This window comes from Molothrus ater, chromosome 5 (genome assembly GCF_012460135.2).
Source record: "Molothrus ater isolate BHLD 08-10-18 breed brown headed cowbird chromosome 5, BPBGC_Mater_1.1, whole genome shotgun sequence".
Classification (NCBI taxonomy): domain Eukaryota; kingdom Metazoa; phylum Chordata; class Aves; order Passeriformes; family Icteridae; genus Molothrus; species Molothrus ater.
In genome coordinates, this window is record NC_050482.2 from 629881 (window position 1) to 643748 (window position 13868).

At 54.8% G+C, this 13868-nt stretch overlaps 1 protein-coding gene across 1 annotated transcript in view; it reads left to right on the forward strand.

The window, feature by feature from the left end:
• The window catches only part of PPP6R2 (protein phosphatase 6 regulatory subunit 2), a 60147-nt gene that overhangs the window by 31110 nt on the left and 15169 nt on the right, over window positions 1-13868 (forward strand). The window contains exons 4-12 of the mRNA XM_036400299.2: window positions 2237-2423; window positions 3143-3280; window positions 4399-4464; window positions 5342-5454; window positions 6906-7019; window positions 8521-8647; window positions 9260-9412; window positions 10123-10344; window positions 11881-11945. Of these exons, the coding sequence (XP_036256192.1) occupies window positions 2237-2423; window positions 3143-3280; window positions 4399-4464; window positions 5342-5454; window positions 6906-7019; window positions 8521-8647; window positions 9260-9412; window positions 10123-10344; window positions 11881-11945 (1185 nt within the window). The remainder of the gene's footprint in view (window positions 1-2236; window positions 2424-3142; window positions 3281-4398; window positions 4465-5341; window positions 5455-6905; window positions 7020-8520; window positions 8648-9259; window positions 9413-10122; window positions 10345-11880; window positions 11946-13868) is intronic.

The following is a 13868-nucleotide window of genomic DNA, read 5'->3' on the forward strand; positions in this document are numbered from 1 at the left end:
AATATTGACATTTGGGTTTGGGGAGTTTGTTTTCTTTTGTGAAGTTTATATAAAAATAAAAGGCTGCTCTGACTATAAATAAATGAAACTGAGCAGGTTTTTCCTGGTGGGGATGGATCAGGGATGGGGTTGGTGGAAAGCCACAGAAGTGCCGTGTTCAGGTGTGGTTTTGGGTAAGAGTTGATAATGATGTGGGGTGGCTGTTCCCAGGGGAGTGAATGCCCGGGAGTATGTGGGATAATAACTTGGAATATCCTGTGGCTGCTGTGCAAGGATCCTGCTCTGAAGGGTGAATTTTGGACCCACCTGCAGAGCTGCGTCAGCCCTGGGGCCAGCAGCTGAAGGACCTGGAGCAAGTCCAAGGAGCTGCTCCAGGGCTGGAGCCCCTCTGCTCTGGAGCCAGCCTGGGAGAGCTGGGAATGTTCCCCTGGAGAAGGGAAGGGTCCAGGGAGGCTTCCAGCACATTCCAGGGCCTGCAGGGGCTCCAGGAGAGCTGCAGAGGGACTGGGGCCAAGGCCTGCAGGGACAGCACCCAGGGAATGGCTCCCAGTGCCAGAGGGCAGCCAGGGATGGGATCTTGGCAATGAGGAATTCCTGGCTGGGCTGGGATTGCCAGAGCAGCTGGGGCTGCCCCTGCATCCCTGGCAGTGCCCCAGGCCAGGCTGGACACTGGGGCTGGAGCACCTGGGACAGTGGGAGGTGTCCCTGCCATGGCAGGGCTGGCACTGCAGGGGCTCTGGGGTCCCTCCCCACCCAGCCATGCCAGGATTCCCTGGCTGTTACCAAGCAGGTGAAGAATGAGGGAAGGGGGGCACAAGGACAGAGGTTTCAAGAAGGAAATTCCTGCTGGGACACCAAGGGCTGATGTTCATGGAGCATTTTCTTGGCAGCTCTTGGGACTCCCAGGCAGAGCAGACCCAGAAGCGTCTCCAAAGCCTGGAGAGGGGAAGGAGGGTTTGAGCTCATTAGAAACGAGGGAAGCTTTTGGGATAAATAAAGGCTGAGCAGGAAGAGTGGACTCTGTGTAAATCCAGATGGAATCCCACTTTGGCTCTTCAGGAAAGGTTATAAATTTGGTGAAGTGGAACAGGGAGAAACTTGAAAGCTTTGGAAGGATCTGGGGATGGGGATGCATGGGGAGGGGATCATCCAAGGGCTTTATCCCTGGAACAGTGGGATGGAGGTTCATAAAGTCCAGAGGGGAAATTGCAAAGAGGAAAATCCCCAATAAATCCCCATCCAAGCAGAACTGGTGGAATGAAAGGAGGCTGGAGCAGGAAAGGAGAGTGTGAATCTTGGATCTGCCAATGAGCTGCTGAGCCCAAGGGTGAGAGAAGCTCGGCTTGCCGGGGTTGGAGGGGGAGCTCGGGTGAGGTGAGGTCCCTGCAGCCTGGAAACCTCCAGGGCTGGGATGTGGTGCCACAGCGGGAATGGTGAGGGGTTGGATCAGACCTGGGGCTGTGAGAGCTGCAGGAGCAGCACCTGCTGGGACAGGGAGAGCTCCCATTTCTCTCCTGTCCATGGGATCTGTATCCCAGGGAGGCTCCACACACAGATCTTTAGGAACTGTGGATGTTCTGTGAATGGAATGAGGCAGGAAAAGGAGAAAAGAATCGTGGTGTCCCTTCGGGGGTGTAAGGGATGGAAGGGCTGGAAGGTCCCTCTGTGGTGGTGGCAGTGACATCCTCAGCTCCTTGGGCAGAGCCAAGCCTGGAACAGCAGCAGCAGGGCCTGAGGGGCTTTTGGAACCTCCAGGGCTGGAACTGCAGGAACAGGAGGAGGCTGCTGGGGAGGGGAATGGTGCAGGGAAAGGGTCAGAGCTCCCAGCTGGCCTGGAAGTGGCTTGTCTTAGTGGCTTGTAGGGAATGCAGAGATTGGGAAAGATCCTGGTGTAGAAACCTGGCATGGTCACAAGTCACTAATAACCCATTGTGGGAAAAGTGCCCTCACCAGAGGGAATCAGTCATGGAATGGCTGGGTGGGAAGGGCCTCAGAGCCCCTGCAGTGCCACCCTGCCATGGCAGGGACACCTCCCACTGTCCCAGGCTGCTCCAGCCCCAGTGTCCAGCCTGGCCTGGGGCACTGCCAGGGATGCAGGGCAGCCCCAGCTGCTCTGGGCACCCTGTGCCAGGGCCTGCCCACCCTGCCAGGCAGGAACTCCTTCACTTCTTTGTGGAGGGCAGATCTCCAGAGAGTTCCCATCTCACCCGTGGTGGCTCTGGGTGTGTCCCTGCAGGTATCCCAACACAGCCTGCGAGCTGCTGACCTCGGACGTGCCGCAGATCAACGACAAACTGGGCGGGGACGAGACCCTGCTCAACATCCTCTACGACTTCCTGGACCACGAGCCCCCCCTGAACCCCCTCCTCGCCAGCTTCTTCAGCAAGACCATCGGGAACCTCATTGCACGGAAAACAGAACAGGTGGGGATGGGTCTGTCCCGATCCAGGGAATTCCCGTGCTGTGCCCTTGCTGTGAGCTCGTGGTACTCCTGGACTTGGGTTCAAGGTTGGAGGTGAAATGGGGTCTCTGGAAAGTTCTCAGAATTCCTCAGTGCAGGGACATGCTGGTGTGGACAGACTCTTCCCAGAGTTTTGAGTTGGGATCTGCCACGGCTGGGATATCCTCATGGCACAGCTAAATCTTCACTTTTCGTGCCAAGGCATTTTGAGGGTCATCAGAGTCATCTCAATCCATAAACAAGGCCTCAGGCTCATCCTTGTGGAAGGGGTGCTGAGGCATGGGCTCAGCAGGGATTCAGGAATACTCACATCCCAGTAAATACCAAGGTTGTAAATGCTGTCTAGTAGGGAGCTTGAGAGGAAAGGAAAATCCTCCAGCTTCACTTATTTCCATGGCATTGGGTTTCTCTGTGGCACAGAGGGGAGAAAAGTTGGCTGAAAAGATCTGATTTGGTGTTGCCTTGGAGTAAGAATTATTCCCTTGTTCCCTGGAGGGTTCCCAGCCCAAGGTCGGTGGTTGAGACACAAAGGAGAAGCTGTGAGGGAGTTGTGAGGGAGTTGAGGTGGATCTGTGAGGGAGTTGTGGGGGAATTGTGGGGGATTTCTGAGGGAGCTGTGGGGGGATTTGTGAGGGAGCTGTGTATCCTGCTGGCAGCTGATGCAGGGTCCTGTTTCCACAGGTGATCTCATTTTTGAGGAAAAAGGACAAGTTCCTGAGCCTGGTGCTAAAGCACATCGACACCTCTGCCATGATGGACCTGCTGCTGCGCCTCATCAGCTGCGTGGAGCCCACGGCGCTGCGCCAGGACGTGCTCAACGTGAGGGCCTTCCCCTCCCAGCCCCTGCCCCTGCCTGGCTCGGGACAGGTGGGGTCTGTGGGTGTTTGATCCCAGGAGCAGATCCACCCCTCAGGCAGCTCCTGTACCCAGGGCTGGGGTCACTCCTTGGGGTTCCTCAGCCCCGTTGTGGCTCCAGGGCAGCAGCCTGGGTCACTCCTGGCAGCAAAGGGGTTCCCACTCATTTTTCATGGAGCAACCTCTCTTTAGTCCAGCTGGAGAGCTTGGAGAAAGGGAAACTGTGTTTTCCCAGTGTTCAGAAATTCAGACATTGATTGGGACAGCAATTAGTGTAATTCCTTACCATGTTCAAGGAATCATAGAGTCAGGGAATCCTGGAATGGTTGGGGTTAAAGAGGACCCTAAAGCCCTCCAGTGCCACCACTGCCATGGCGGGGACATCTTCCACTGTCCCAGGCTCAGGAGCAGAGGGGCTCCAGACTCATCCCTGGAAATGTTTTTCCTTGTCATGGAACTTTACTCATTTCCCAGGCAGCTGAGTTTGGGCATTGTTGGGATGAGTCTGGGGGATGTCACACATGCAGCAGTTTTCCTGGAGCAGGAGTGGGATGTGAATGGAAATGGGTAGAGATGAGGGGCTGAGCCTGCATGTGGGGCTGGGAGGGAGGAGTGGAAGGGAGCCTTTGGAGAGGATGTTCCTGGTTTGCCTGGGCCAGAAAGGGGATAGGGAATGGTTTTCATGGAGAACAGGAAGTTGTGGAGCAAGGTGAAGGTGCAGTGACAACTGTTCCAACATCTGGCAGGAGGTGGAATTGCTGGGTGTGAGCAGCAGGAAGAACAGGAGCTGCTGGGAGAATGTGGTGGGGTTCTGCCAACGCTGCTCACATGAGGCTGTTTGTCCCTGGAGCATTCCATGTTTTCCAGAGGGGCCTGTGTGTTAGTTCCATGGCAGGATGCAAATCCAAATCCATCCCCATCCATGCTGATGCAGATCTGAATCCATCCCTGTCTCTGCCTCAGGGATGGGATTGGAGAGGGAAGGAAGGGCTTCCCCTTCCTGCAGAGTTTCCCAGAGCCCCTCTTGTTCTGAGTTCTCGGGCATCCATGGAGGATTTTCTCTGCTGCTCTTTTCCCTGCAGTGGCTGAATGAAGCCAGGATTATCCAGAGACTCGTGGAGCTGATCCATTCGAGCCAGGATGAGGATGTGAGTGGCACCAGGGCTGGGATTTGGGGGGCTGGGCCCTGCAGGGTCCGGGAGATTTCGTTTGCCTTGTCCCGGTGACCTGTGGAGGAGCCACCGGGGATGGCCTTGGCATGTCCCATCTTCTGCTCAGCACCAGATGAGGGGAACTGGAGTGGTTTCACCTGCTTTTGACTTATTTTACTCCAAATTTCTTGGTTCTGCTCCCTCAGTTCATCTCAGTCCTACAGACAGTGGGGATTTCCCTTGGGATTAGGGAAGAGCCTGCTGTTCCTGGAAGATCCTTTAAAATCAGCCACTTTATGCCATTTCATATCTTTCTAGCCCCAAGTAGGAATTCAGTTGTAAAGCCCAGAAAATGCAGTTCTCTGAGCCCAGTTCCCTCAGCTCATCCCAGGCAAACTTCCCTCTGTGAGGGGAAAACTGGGACCATCCCCATGGATTGGATTTGTGTTGGAGCAGATGCTGAGGTACAGCAGCTCCAGAGAGGCTTTGCCTGATGGCCAGAAGCAGAGGATGAATTCCTCAAACACCCCTGGAAAGCCTTTTAAATCCCAGGAATTAAATGGTGAAGGTTTTTCTCAAGCAGGAAAGCTGAGCAGTGGGAGGAAAGATGGGATGTTTGTGTTGCAGATGTGCAGATTAGAGGATTGAGGAGAGAAAAAGGAATCCTCACCCCTGAGCTCCTGAACTGCTCTTGATGGTCACGTTTGGGCCAATCTCCTTTGAGTGCAAAGCCTGTTGATGCTGCTGCTCCAGGAGTGTCCAGCCCTGAGTAACTCCAGGGGGAGCAGGAGTGGGGTTTATCCCAGCCAGAGCATTCCCAGCCCGGCCAGGCTTGGCCCCCCCGGCGCTGACGCTGCTCCTGTCCTGTTTCCAGAGGCAATCCAACGCTTCCCAGACCCTGTGTGACATCATCAGGCTGAGCAGAGACCAGAGCACTCAGCTCCAGGATGTCCCGGAGCCAGATCCACTTCTCACAGCACTGGAATCGTGAGTACTGAGGGCACTGGGCGCGCTGGGGGCGCTGGGTGCACTGGGAGTGGCTCCTGGATCGCTCTGCAGGGAGCAGACAGAGCAGGGATGTTCCTTTGGAGCCGGAGCAGCTCTGAATGGCCTCTTCAGTGTTGGGGGGCTTGGGGCTCTGTCCAGAGGCAGGAGAGGGGGTCAGGGAGCCCCCGGCCTGATCCAGGCTGAGGCAAAAACCCAAGGAATTCCAGCCTGGGGAAGGGAGGGTTGTGTGGGGACCTCACAGCACCTTCAGGGTCTGAAGGGATCTCAAAGGAATCCCAGGACCTTTAAGGAGGGCTGTGATTCCCTGCAGAGGCAGGGGTGATGGCCATGGATGACATGGTACTTACAGACTTTTTTGGTAATTTTAGGCTTTCTTTGTAGTTTTGGAGAGGGCTGTGGGACCCTGCACTTCCAGGAACCATCTCCAGAATTCCTGCTCAAAATAAAGGAGCAATTTTGGGCAAAGGGGTTCTCTTACTCCTCTTCCCTTTCTGCTGAAGGTCACAAAGCTCATTACCCTTCCTGGCCAATTTTCCCAGCATTGCAGTGACCTTTGGGTTTTGGATAACTTTTATCATCCCTGAGTCAGGAATGAATGATCAGCGTGACGGAGGTGGGATCAGGGAATCAGCCCCAAATCCAGGTTCAGGAGCTGCTGGCTGGGTGCAATAAAGGGAATTTGGTCCATTACAGAAAATTGCCTCCTTTTCCTGCTTCTGCCTCCCCTGCTCTGCTGACAGAGGGTATTTAGATGCTCCTTGTCAAATAATCCTCCCTCGTGAATTATTCAGCTGTTTTTACATTTTTGTCTCATATTTTATTTATACCCATGGAAAGGAGACTTTTTGGAGTGTTAGAAAATAGTCAGGATTGGGCTGTGAACTCCAGGGATGCTGGGTTTGGCTGGATGTGGGACTGGGGAAAGCAGGGAAAGGGAAGGGACTTCCTGAGGGCTGGATTTTGGGGAGCTGTCCCTGAGGGACAGAGCTGGGATGTGGAGGGGAGCAGGAGCTGCAGGAACTGGAGCAACAACTGACAAAACCAGAGGACAGTCTCAAGCTGTGCCAAGGGAAATCCAGGCTGGAGAGCAGGAAAAAGCTTTTCCAGCAAGGGGGATAAAGTTCTGCAATGGCTGCCCGGGGAGGTGGTGCAGTCCCCATCCCTGGGTGTGTTTGACAGCCTGGATGTGGCACTGGGTGCCAGGGGCTGGGCTGGACTCGATGACATTGAAGGTCTCTCCCAACCCAGTGATGGTGTGAACTGGGGAGCAGGGCCGGCCTCAGCCTCCTGTTCCTGCCCCCCGTCATTCCTTGGTGTGGCACAGAGCTGTGGGAAGAGTGGGACCTTCCCTGTGCCTTCCGTGGCTGCCCAGACAGCACCTGGGCGGGTGCAGCAGCGCAGCCCCGTGTGAGTGAGCCCTGTGTCCCCAGGCAGGAGTGCGTGGAGCAGCTCCTCAGGAACATGTTCGACGGGGAGCAGAGCGAGACCTGCATCGTCAACGGAACCCAGGTGCTCCTGACGCTGCTGGAAACGCGGCGCTCCGGGTGAGCCGCGACCGCCGCCGCTGCCGGGATCGCTGGGATCCCTGGGATCGCTGGGATTACCAGGATCGCTCGGATCTCCAGGGTCACTGGGATTGCTGGGATTGCCAGGGTCACTGGGATTGCCAGGGTCACTGGGATCGCTGGGATTGCCAGGGTCACTGGGATCTCCAGGGTCACTGGGATCGCTGGGATCGCTGGGATCGCTGGGATTGCCAGGGTCACTGGGATCGCTGGGATTGCTGGGATTACCAGGATCGCTCGGATCTCCAGGGTCACTGGGATTGCTGGGATTGCCAGGGTCACTGGGATCGCTGGGATTGCTGGGATTACCAGGATTGCTGGGATTGCCAGGGTCACTGGGATCGCTGGGATTGCCAGATCACTGGGATTGCCAGGATCACTGGGATTGCCGGGATCACTGGGATTGCCAGGATCACTGGGATCGCCGGGATTGCCAGGATTACCAGGATTACCAGGATCACTTGGATGTCCAGGATCACTGGGATCACTGGGATTGCCAGGATCATTGGGATTACCAGGATCACTGGGGTCACTGGGATCCCTGGGATTACCAGGGTCACTGGGATCACTGGCATTGCTAGGATCACTGGGACCGCCAGGATTACTGGGATCACTGGGGTTTCTGGGATCACCGGGATCGCTGGGATTACTGGGATCACCAGGATTACCGGGGGCTCCAGGCTGTGCTGGGGGCACAAAGGGAAAGGCACTGCCCAGACACAGGGAATGGCTTCAGGCTGGAAGGCGGGAGTCTTAGGTGGGCTACTGGGAGGGAATTCCTGGCTGGGAGGGTGGGCAGGCCCTGCTGCCCCTGGATCCCTGGCAGTGTCCAAGGCCAGGCTGGACACTGGGGCTGGGAGCAGCCTGGGACAGTGGGAGGAACACACGTTTGTTAGGTAGCTCTTGCTGAGCCATTTTCTTTGGAAGTGTTTGGGAGTTTGGAACTCCAGGGAGCACTTTGGGAATGTGGTTTGCCAGCTCTGCTGGGAGGTTATTTCTGGTCAGCTCCTCCTGAGCTCGGCGCAGGTTTGGTTGTGTGAGCAGCACCTGGGAAATTATACCAATATTAACTAATACAGTATAATAAATAATAGAAATAACTGATATAATAGGGTCAATACTGTGCAGGTATGGGAATGTGTTCAGGAGCTGAATATTATTATTTTTCATCCTCATTTTTGAAAACTACTGACATAGCCAGTGTGACTGGAGGCTCTTTAACAAAATCTGCACCTCTGGATACTGGGGGCAGTTCTGGGTCCCAGAAGAAGGAAGATGGAATGCAGGAAGTGCAGAAGGAAAATGGTTTTAGTGGAATTGCTGATTAAACACCAGGTTGGGCGCTGGTTTAATATAAAGTCCCAGAATCCCAGGACAGACTGGGCTGGGAGGGACCTTGAGGACCCTGGTATCGCTTGGTTGTTCAGAGCGGGAAGAGGGAATGGTGAGTGACTCCGAGTGAATCCTGGTGTTCCCTCAGAGTGGAAGGCCTGATGGACTCGTACACTCAGGGATTCGAGAGGTCTTACACTGTCAACAGCAGCATCTTACACGGCATCGAGCCCCGGCTCAAGGACTTCCACCAGCTGCTGCTGTGCCCGCCCAAGGTACCGCCCGCACTCCAGACAGCTCCGGCCTGGACACGGGGCCAGGGAGGGGAAATCCACAGCAAATCCTGTAACTCAGGCCTGCAGGGATGAGCAGCAGGAGTCTGAGAGTTGTGTTCAGGGAAATCTTTGGGATGGGGGGATTGAGGGGAGATGGGAAGGGATGGAGAGGAAGAAACTTTCAGTGGATAGTTGGATTTTAATCTTCTGATTCGGAAGTTAAATCTCCCAGTGGCCCCAGAACCATCCTCTTGGGAAGGTGGTTTAGGTTTCCCTGCTGAGAACATTCCTGAAATGGGTGGGTTCTGTTAAATCTGGGAATTCCAGAACAGCTGGGGCTGTTAGGGATCATCCAGTGCTACTCCATGCAGGGCAGGGTCACCTGGAGCAGGTGACACAGGGACACGTCCAGCTGGGATTGGGATGTCTGCAGAATTGGGGGATGAGGCCCTCCCGGGGCAGTGCAGGGTTCCAGGGCTCTGTCCCCTCCATGGGAAGCTCTTGCCCCTGGTGAGGTGGAATTCCCACGGTTGGATTTACGGCCCTGTAGAAGCCTGGTGCAGGTGTGCTGTGGGAACGTTGTCCTGCCCTGACTGCCCTCCCTGCCCTCAGAAACCGGCGATCCTGACCACGCTGGGGGTGCTGGAGGAGCCGCTGGGGAACGCGCGGCTGCACGGCTCGCGGCTGATCGCGGCGCTGCTGCACGCCAACACGCCCAGCATCAACCACGAGCTCTGCCGGCTCGGCACCATGGACTTGTTACTTGTGAGTGTCCGGGGGCACCAGGGATGGGACCTGGAGCCCTTCTGGGCAGGGCTTGTGCAGGGGGCCATGTCGTGGCGTTCCCCTTACCTGCTCCAGTGAGGAGCAGATCCCTGGAAGAGCTTTTGGGACCTGAATCCGGCTGTTTGGGGTTTTGGACTGAGCCTCACACTTCCAATTCCATGTCCGTTCAGTGGAGAAGGTGTGAAACAGTCTGTGCTGTGTGTGTGAGCTCCTGGAATCATGAGAGATTAATTTTCTCCCAGGATCCTTGAGGCTGGAAAAAGCCTTCCGGAACCTGGGCTGCCTTAAGAGAATTGATTCCACCCTTAGCAGTGGTTTAGTTCCTGTTTTTCCTAGGCTTCATTGAGCCCCAGCAGAGTTAAGTTGTTTAATTCAGTGTGTCTGTGCTGTGAGTGCTGTGTGAGAGGATTCCTAAGTGCTCCATTTACTGGGAATATTCACTGATTTCCCAGCAGACTGAGTGCCCTGGGAATGCAGAGCCCAGCCTGCACTGGGTGCTGGCATGTAGCAGGAAAACCGTTTGAGTGGAATTGCTTGATCAAACAACAGCTTGGGCAACAATTTAGTATCCCAGAGTCCCAGAATCCTGGGATGGGTTGAATTGGGAAGATTCCTAAAGATCCCTGATATCATTAAAACCAGGAAAATTTATCCTGAGTAAACTCTTCCATCTCTCGTTTCTCCTCCAGGATTTATTTTTTAAATACACGTGGAATAACTTTTTGCATTTCCAAGTGGAGCTGTCCATAGCAGCCATCCTGTCCCACTCGGTGCAGGAGGGGAAGCCCAGCCCGGGGGAGCCGGGCAGCAAAGAGGAGGCTCCGAGCGGGAGCGCGGCCCCGGAGCCCGCGGAGCCCGCGGAGCGCACACAGCCCCCTGCCGGAGCCACCGAGAACGTCATGGTCACCCACGTGAGAGCTGGGCTGCGGATGGGGCCGCGGGGTGCCTGGGCTGGGCTGGGGTCACCGGGCATCTCTGGGATGGGCTGGGGTCACCAGGGCATCTCTGGGATGGGCTGGGGTCACCAGGGTCCTTGTGGTGGGGCTGGGGTCACCAGGGCATCTCTGGGATGGGCTGGGGTCACCAGGGATCTCTGGGATGGGCTGGGGTCAGCAGGGATCTCTGGGATGGGCTGGGGTCACCAGGGATCTCTGGGATGGGCTGGGGTCACCGGGGATCTCTGGGATGGGCTGGGATCACCAGGGCATCTCTGGGATGGGCTGGGATCACCAGGGATCTCTGGGATGGGTTTGAGTCACCAGAGCATCTCTGGGGATGGCTGGGGTCAGTAGGGATCTCTGGGATGGGCTGGGGTCACCAGGGATCCTTGGTCTGGGGCTGGGGTCACCAGGGATCTCTGGGATGGGCTGGGGTCACCGGGGATCTCTGGGGTGGGGCTGGGGTCACCAGGGATCTCTGGGATGGGCTGGGGTCACCAGGGATCTCTGGGATGGGCTGGGGTCACCAGGGATCTCTGGGGATGGCTGGGGTCAGCAGGGATCCTTGGTCTGGGGCTGGGGTCAGCAGGGATCTCTGGGATGGGCTGGGGTCAGCAGGGATCTCTGGGATGGGCTGGGGTCACCAGGGATCTCTGGGATGGGCTGGGGTCACCGGGGATCTCTGGGATGGGCTGGGATCACCAGGGCATCTCTGGGATGGGCTGGGATCACCAGGGATCTCTGGGGTGGGCTGGGGTCACCAGGGATCTCTGGGATGGGCTGGGGTCACCAGGGATCCTTGGTCTGGGGCTGGGCTCACCAGGGATCCTTGGTCTGGGGCTGGGGTCAGCAGGGATCTCTGGGGTGGGTTGTTCCAGAGCAGGGACTTGTCTCAATGTAGATTTTTTTATTATTATTTGGTTTTATATGTAATTTCTAGTGGGGTTTTTTTTATAATTTATTGCCTTTAAAATTGTTTTTATTACTTATTATCAAATTTTTGTGGGCTTTATTATTATCTGGTTTTAGTGGGTTTTATTATTATTTATTATAATTTGTAGTGGGTTTTATTATTATTTTTATCTATTTTTAGTGGGCTTTGTTATTATCATTTGTAGTGGTTCTCATGGAGCTGTGGTGGCTTTTGTGCCTTTATTTGCAGCATCCCATTAAAACTCCCCTCATTTAATGACCCTGTGAATCCCTTGGTATTTATTAAAATTAACTCCATTTATTATTCAAATTCCATTTTTTAAAGTAAAACTTACTACAAATTTTGGACAAAAAGCTAACCAAGACCATTCCAGCTGTGAGTGGCCAGGCCTCAGTGTGGTGGCTGGAAAATGCCAGCAGTGCTTTAGTTCTGCTGCTGGGGATGCTCCAGGTGTTGCTGCTGTGCTGGGATCCTCTGGGGAATAACCAGGAAGGAAAGGAGCGGCCAGGGAAGGAGCAGGAGGATCCACAGTTCTCCTTTGGAAAATCCTGAATATCCTCCCTTTTTCCCCACAGCTGTTCCAGAAGTGCTGCCTGGTGCAGAGGATATTGGACGCCTGGGAAGCCAATGACAAAATCCAGTAAGGAATTGCTGGCCTGGGGCTGCACACTGACTTGGGAATATTCTTGGAGAATTTCCATTTGAATGGTGTCCAAACAGACTTGGATTTTGGTTGGGATTTGGAACTGGGGTGGTTTGCATGCTGACAAGCCAAATTCCCAAACAGACAGATTTGAAGGCATGATTGGTTTTGTGGATGTTTCCAACACCCCATCCCAAACACTCAGTCTTCTGCTTTCCTGCTTTCTCAGGGAACCCCATGGAATATTCACCTTTTAAACTTTTTTGTTTGTTTGTTTCAAGTGTACAATTTTATTCTTCCCAGAGTAGAAAACTGTTGGAAGTTGGGGTGGCCAAGCATTTGTGGCCTGGATTTCCTATTTTAGCTTTATAAACCCCTTGTGCTGATTGGGCTGATAAGAACTAAATATTCTAAAAGAACTAAAACATTCAAGTGGAAATATTCCAGAGGCTTCAGTTTCCGTGTCCAGCTCAGTGTTTGGTCCTCCCTTTCTATTTTGAGCTCCTGGTGGCTTCCAAGGCCTTTGGAGTCCCAGTGGAGTTGTTTAGGCCATAATTGGTGGATTGAGATCTGGATTACTTTTTTTTTTTTTGTTGCTGTGATTTGGGGTTTTGGGTTTTTGGTTCTTTTTACAGCCTCTTGTCCACATAAGGAATTTTGCTGGGCATTTCCTTGCCCAGTTCTGTAGGACCAAAAATATCCCTGGGTGCTGCTTGGGAGTTTTCCTGATTAAACCAGAAAGGAGCCAGAGCTCATCCCTACTTCCTGCCAGAGTTCCAGCCACCACCACACTGGAAAGAATCTGAGTGGAAGGAAAAAACCAGGGATTTCAGCAGAGGAATCTCAGCTGGGGCTTTGGGAAGGTGGAGTTTCCTTGGCTGCTCTCAGTGGGCAGATGGAGAGCAGCAGGGACCGACCCTGGATCCCTGGCAGTGCCCCAGGCCAGGCTGGACACTGGCAGGGCTGGCACTGGAGGGTCCCTTCCCACCCAAACCATTCCCTGGGCTGGTTTGGAGCACGGCTTCACTCTGCAGGAAAGGAAGCAGTGAGGAGCCAGAGCAGGGACTCGAGGCTGCTCGGGCTCTGTGTTGGGAACTGGTTTTATCCCAGGGGCAATCCCATGCTTGGATGGGAATGTCTTCTGTTCTGGGGGAGTCACTGCTGCAATCCCAGTCCCACCCTGGAGCTCTGCCAGTAGCTGTGCTGTAGATCCTTAACTTTGGGCGTTTTCTTCCCTGGGAACTGCAATCAGATTTATTCTTGCATCTTTTCCATGTTTAGCTCCTTGTATAGAGCCCCTCCCATGTTACCTGGGCAGGAGGAGGGATCAGGAGGGAACAGGGCAAAATGAAGGAAGGTCCCTGTGCTGGGGCCGAGCTCAGCCCATCCTGCCAGAGCAGGGCTGATCCCTGTGTGGGGCTGGAATTCTGTGGCCAGTGGGGCAGGAATGCTGTGGCCATTGTGGCTGGAATTCTGTGGGCATTGGGGCAGGAATGCTGTGGCTATTCCCAGGGCTTTGTCCTGGCTCTGTGGTTATCCTGGCTCCATGGGCATCCCATCCTGGCTCCATGGGTATCTTGGCTCCTTGGGTATCCCAGTTCCATGGGTGTCCTGGCTCCGTGGGTATCCCAGTTCCATGGGTACCTGAGTGCCATGGCTGTCCTGGCTCCATGGGTATCCCAGTTCCGTGGGTATCCCGGTTCCATGGGTATCCTGGCTCTGTGGGTATCCCAGCTCTGTGGGTATCCCAGTTCTGCGCGGGTCCTGGCTCTGTGGATATCCCAGTTCCGTGGGTATCCTGGTTCCATGGGTAACCTGGCTCTGTGGGTATCCCAGCTCTGTGGGTATCCCAGCTCTGTGGGTATCCCAGTTCCATGGGTGTCCTGGCTCTGTGGATATCCCAGTTCCGTGGGTATCCCG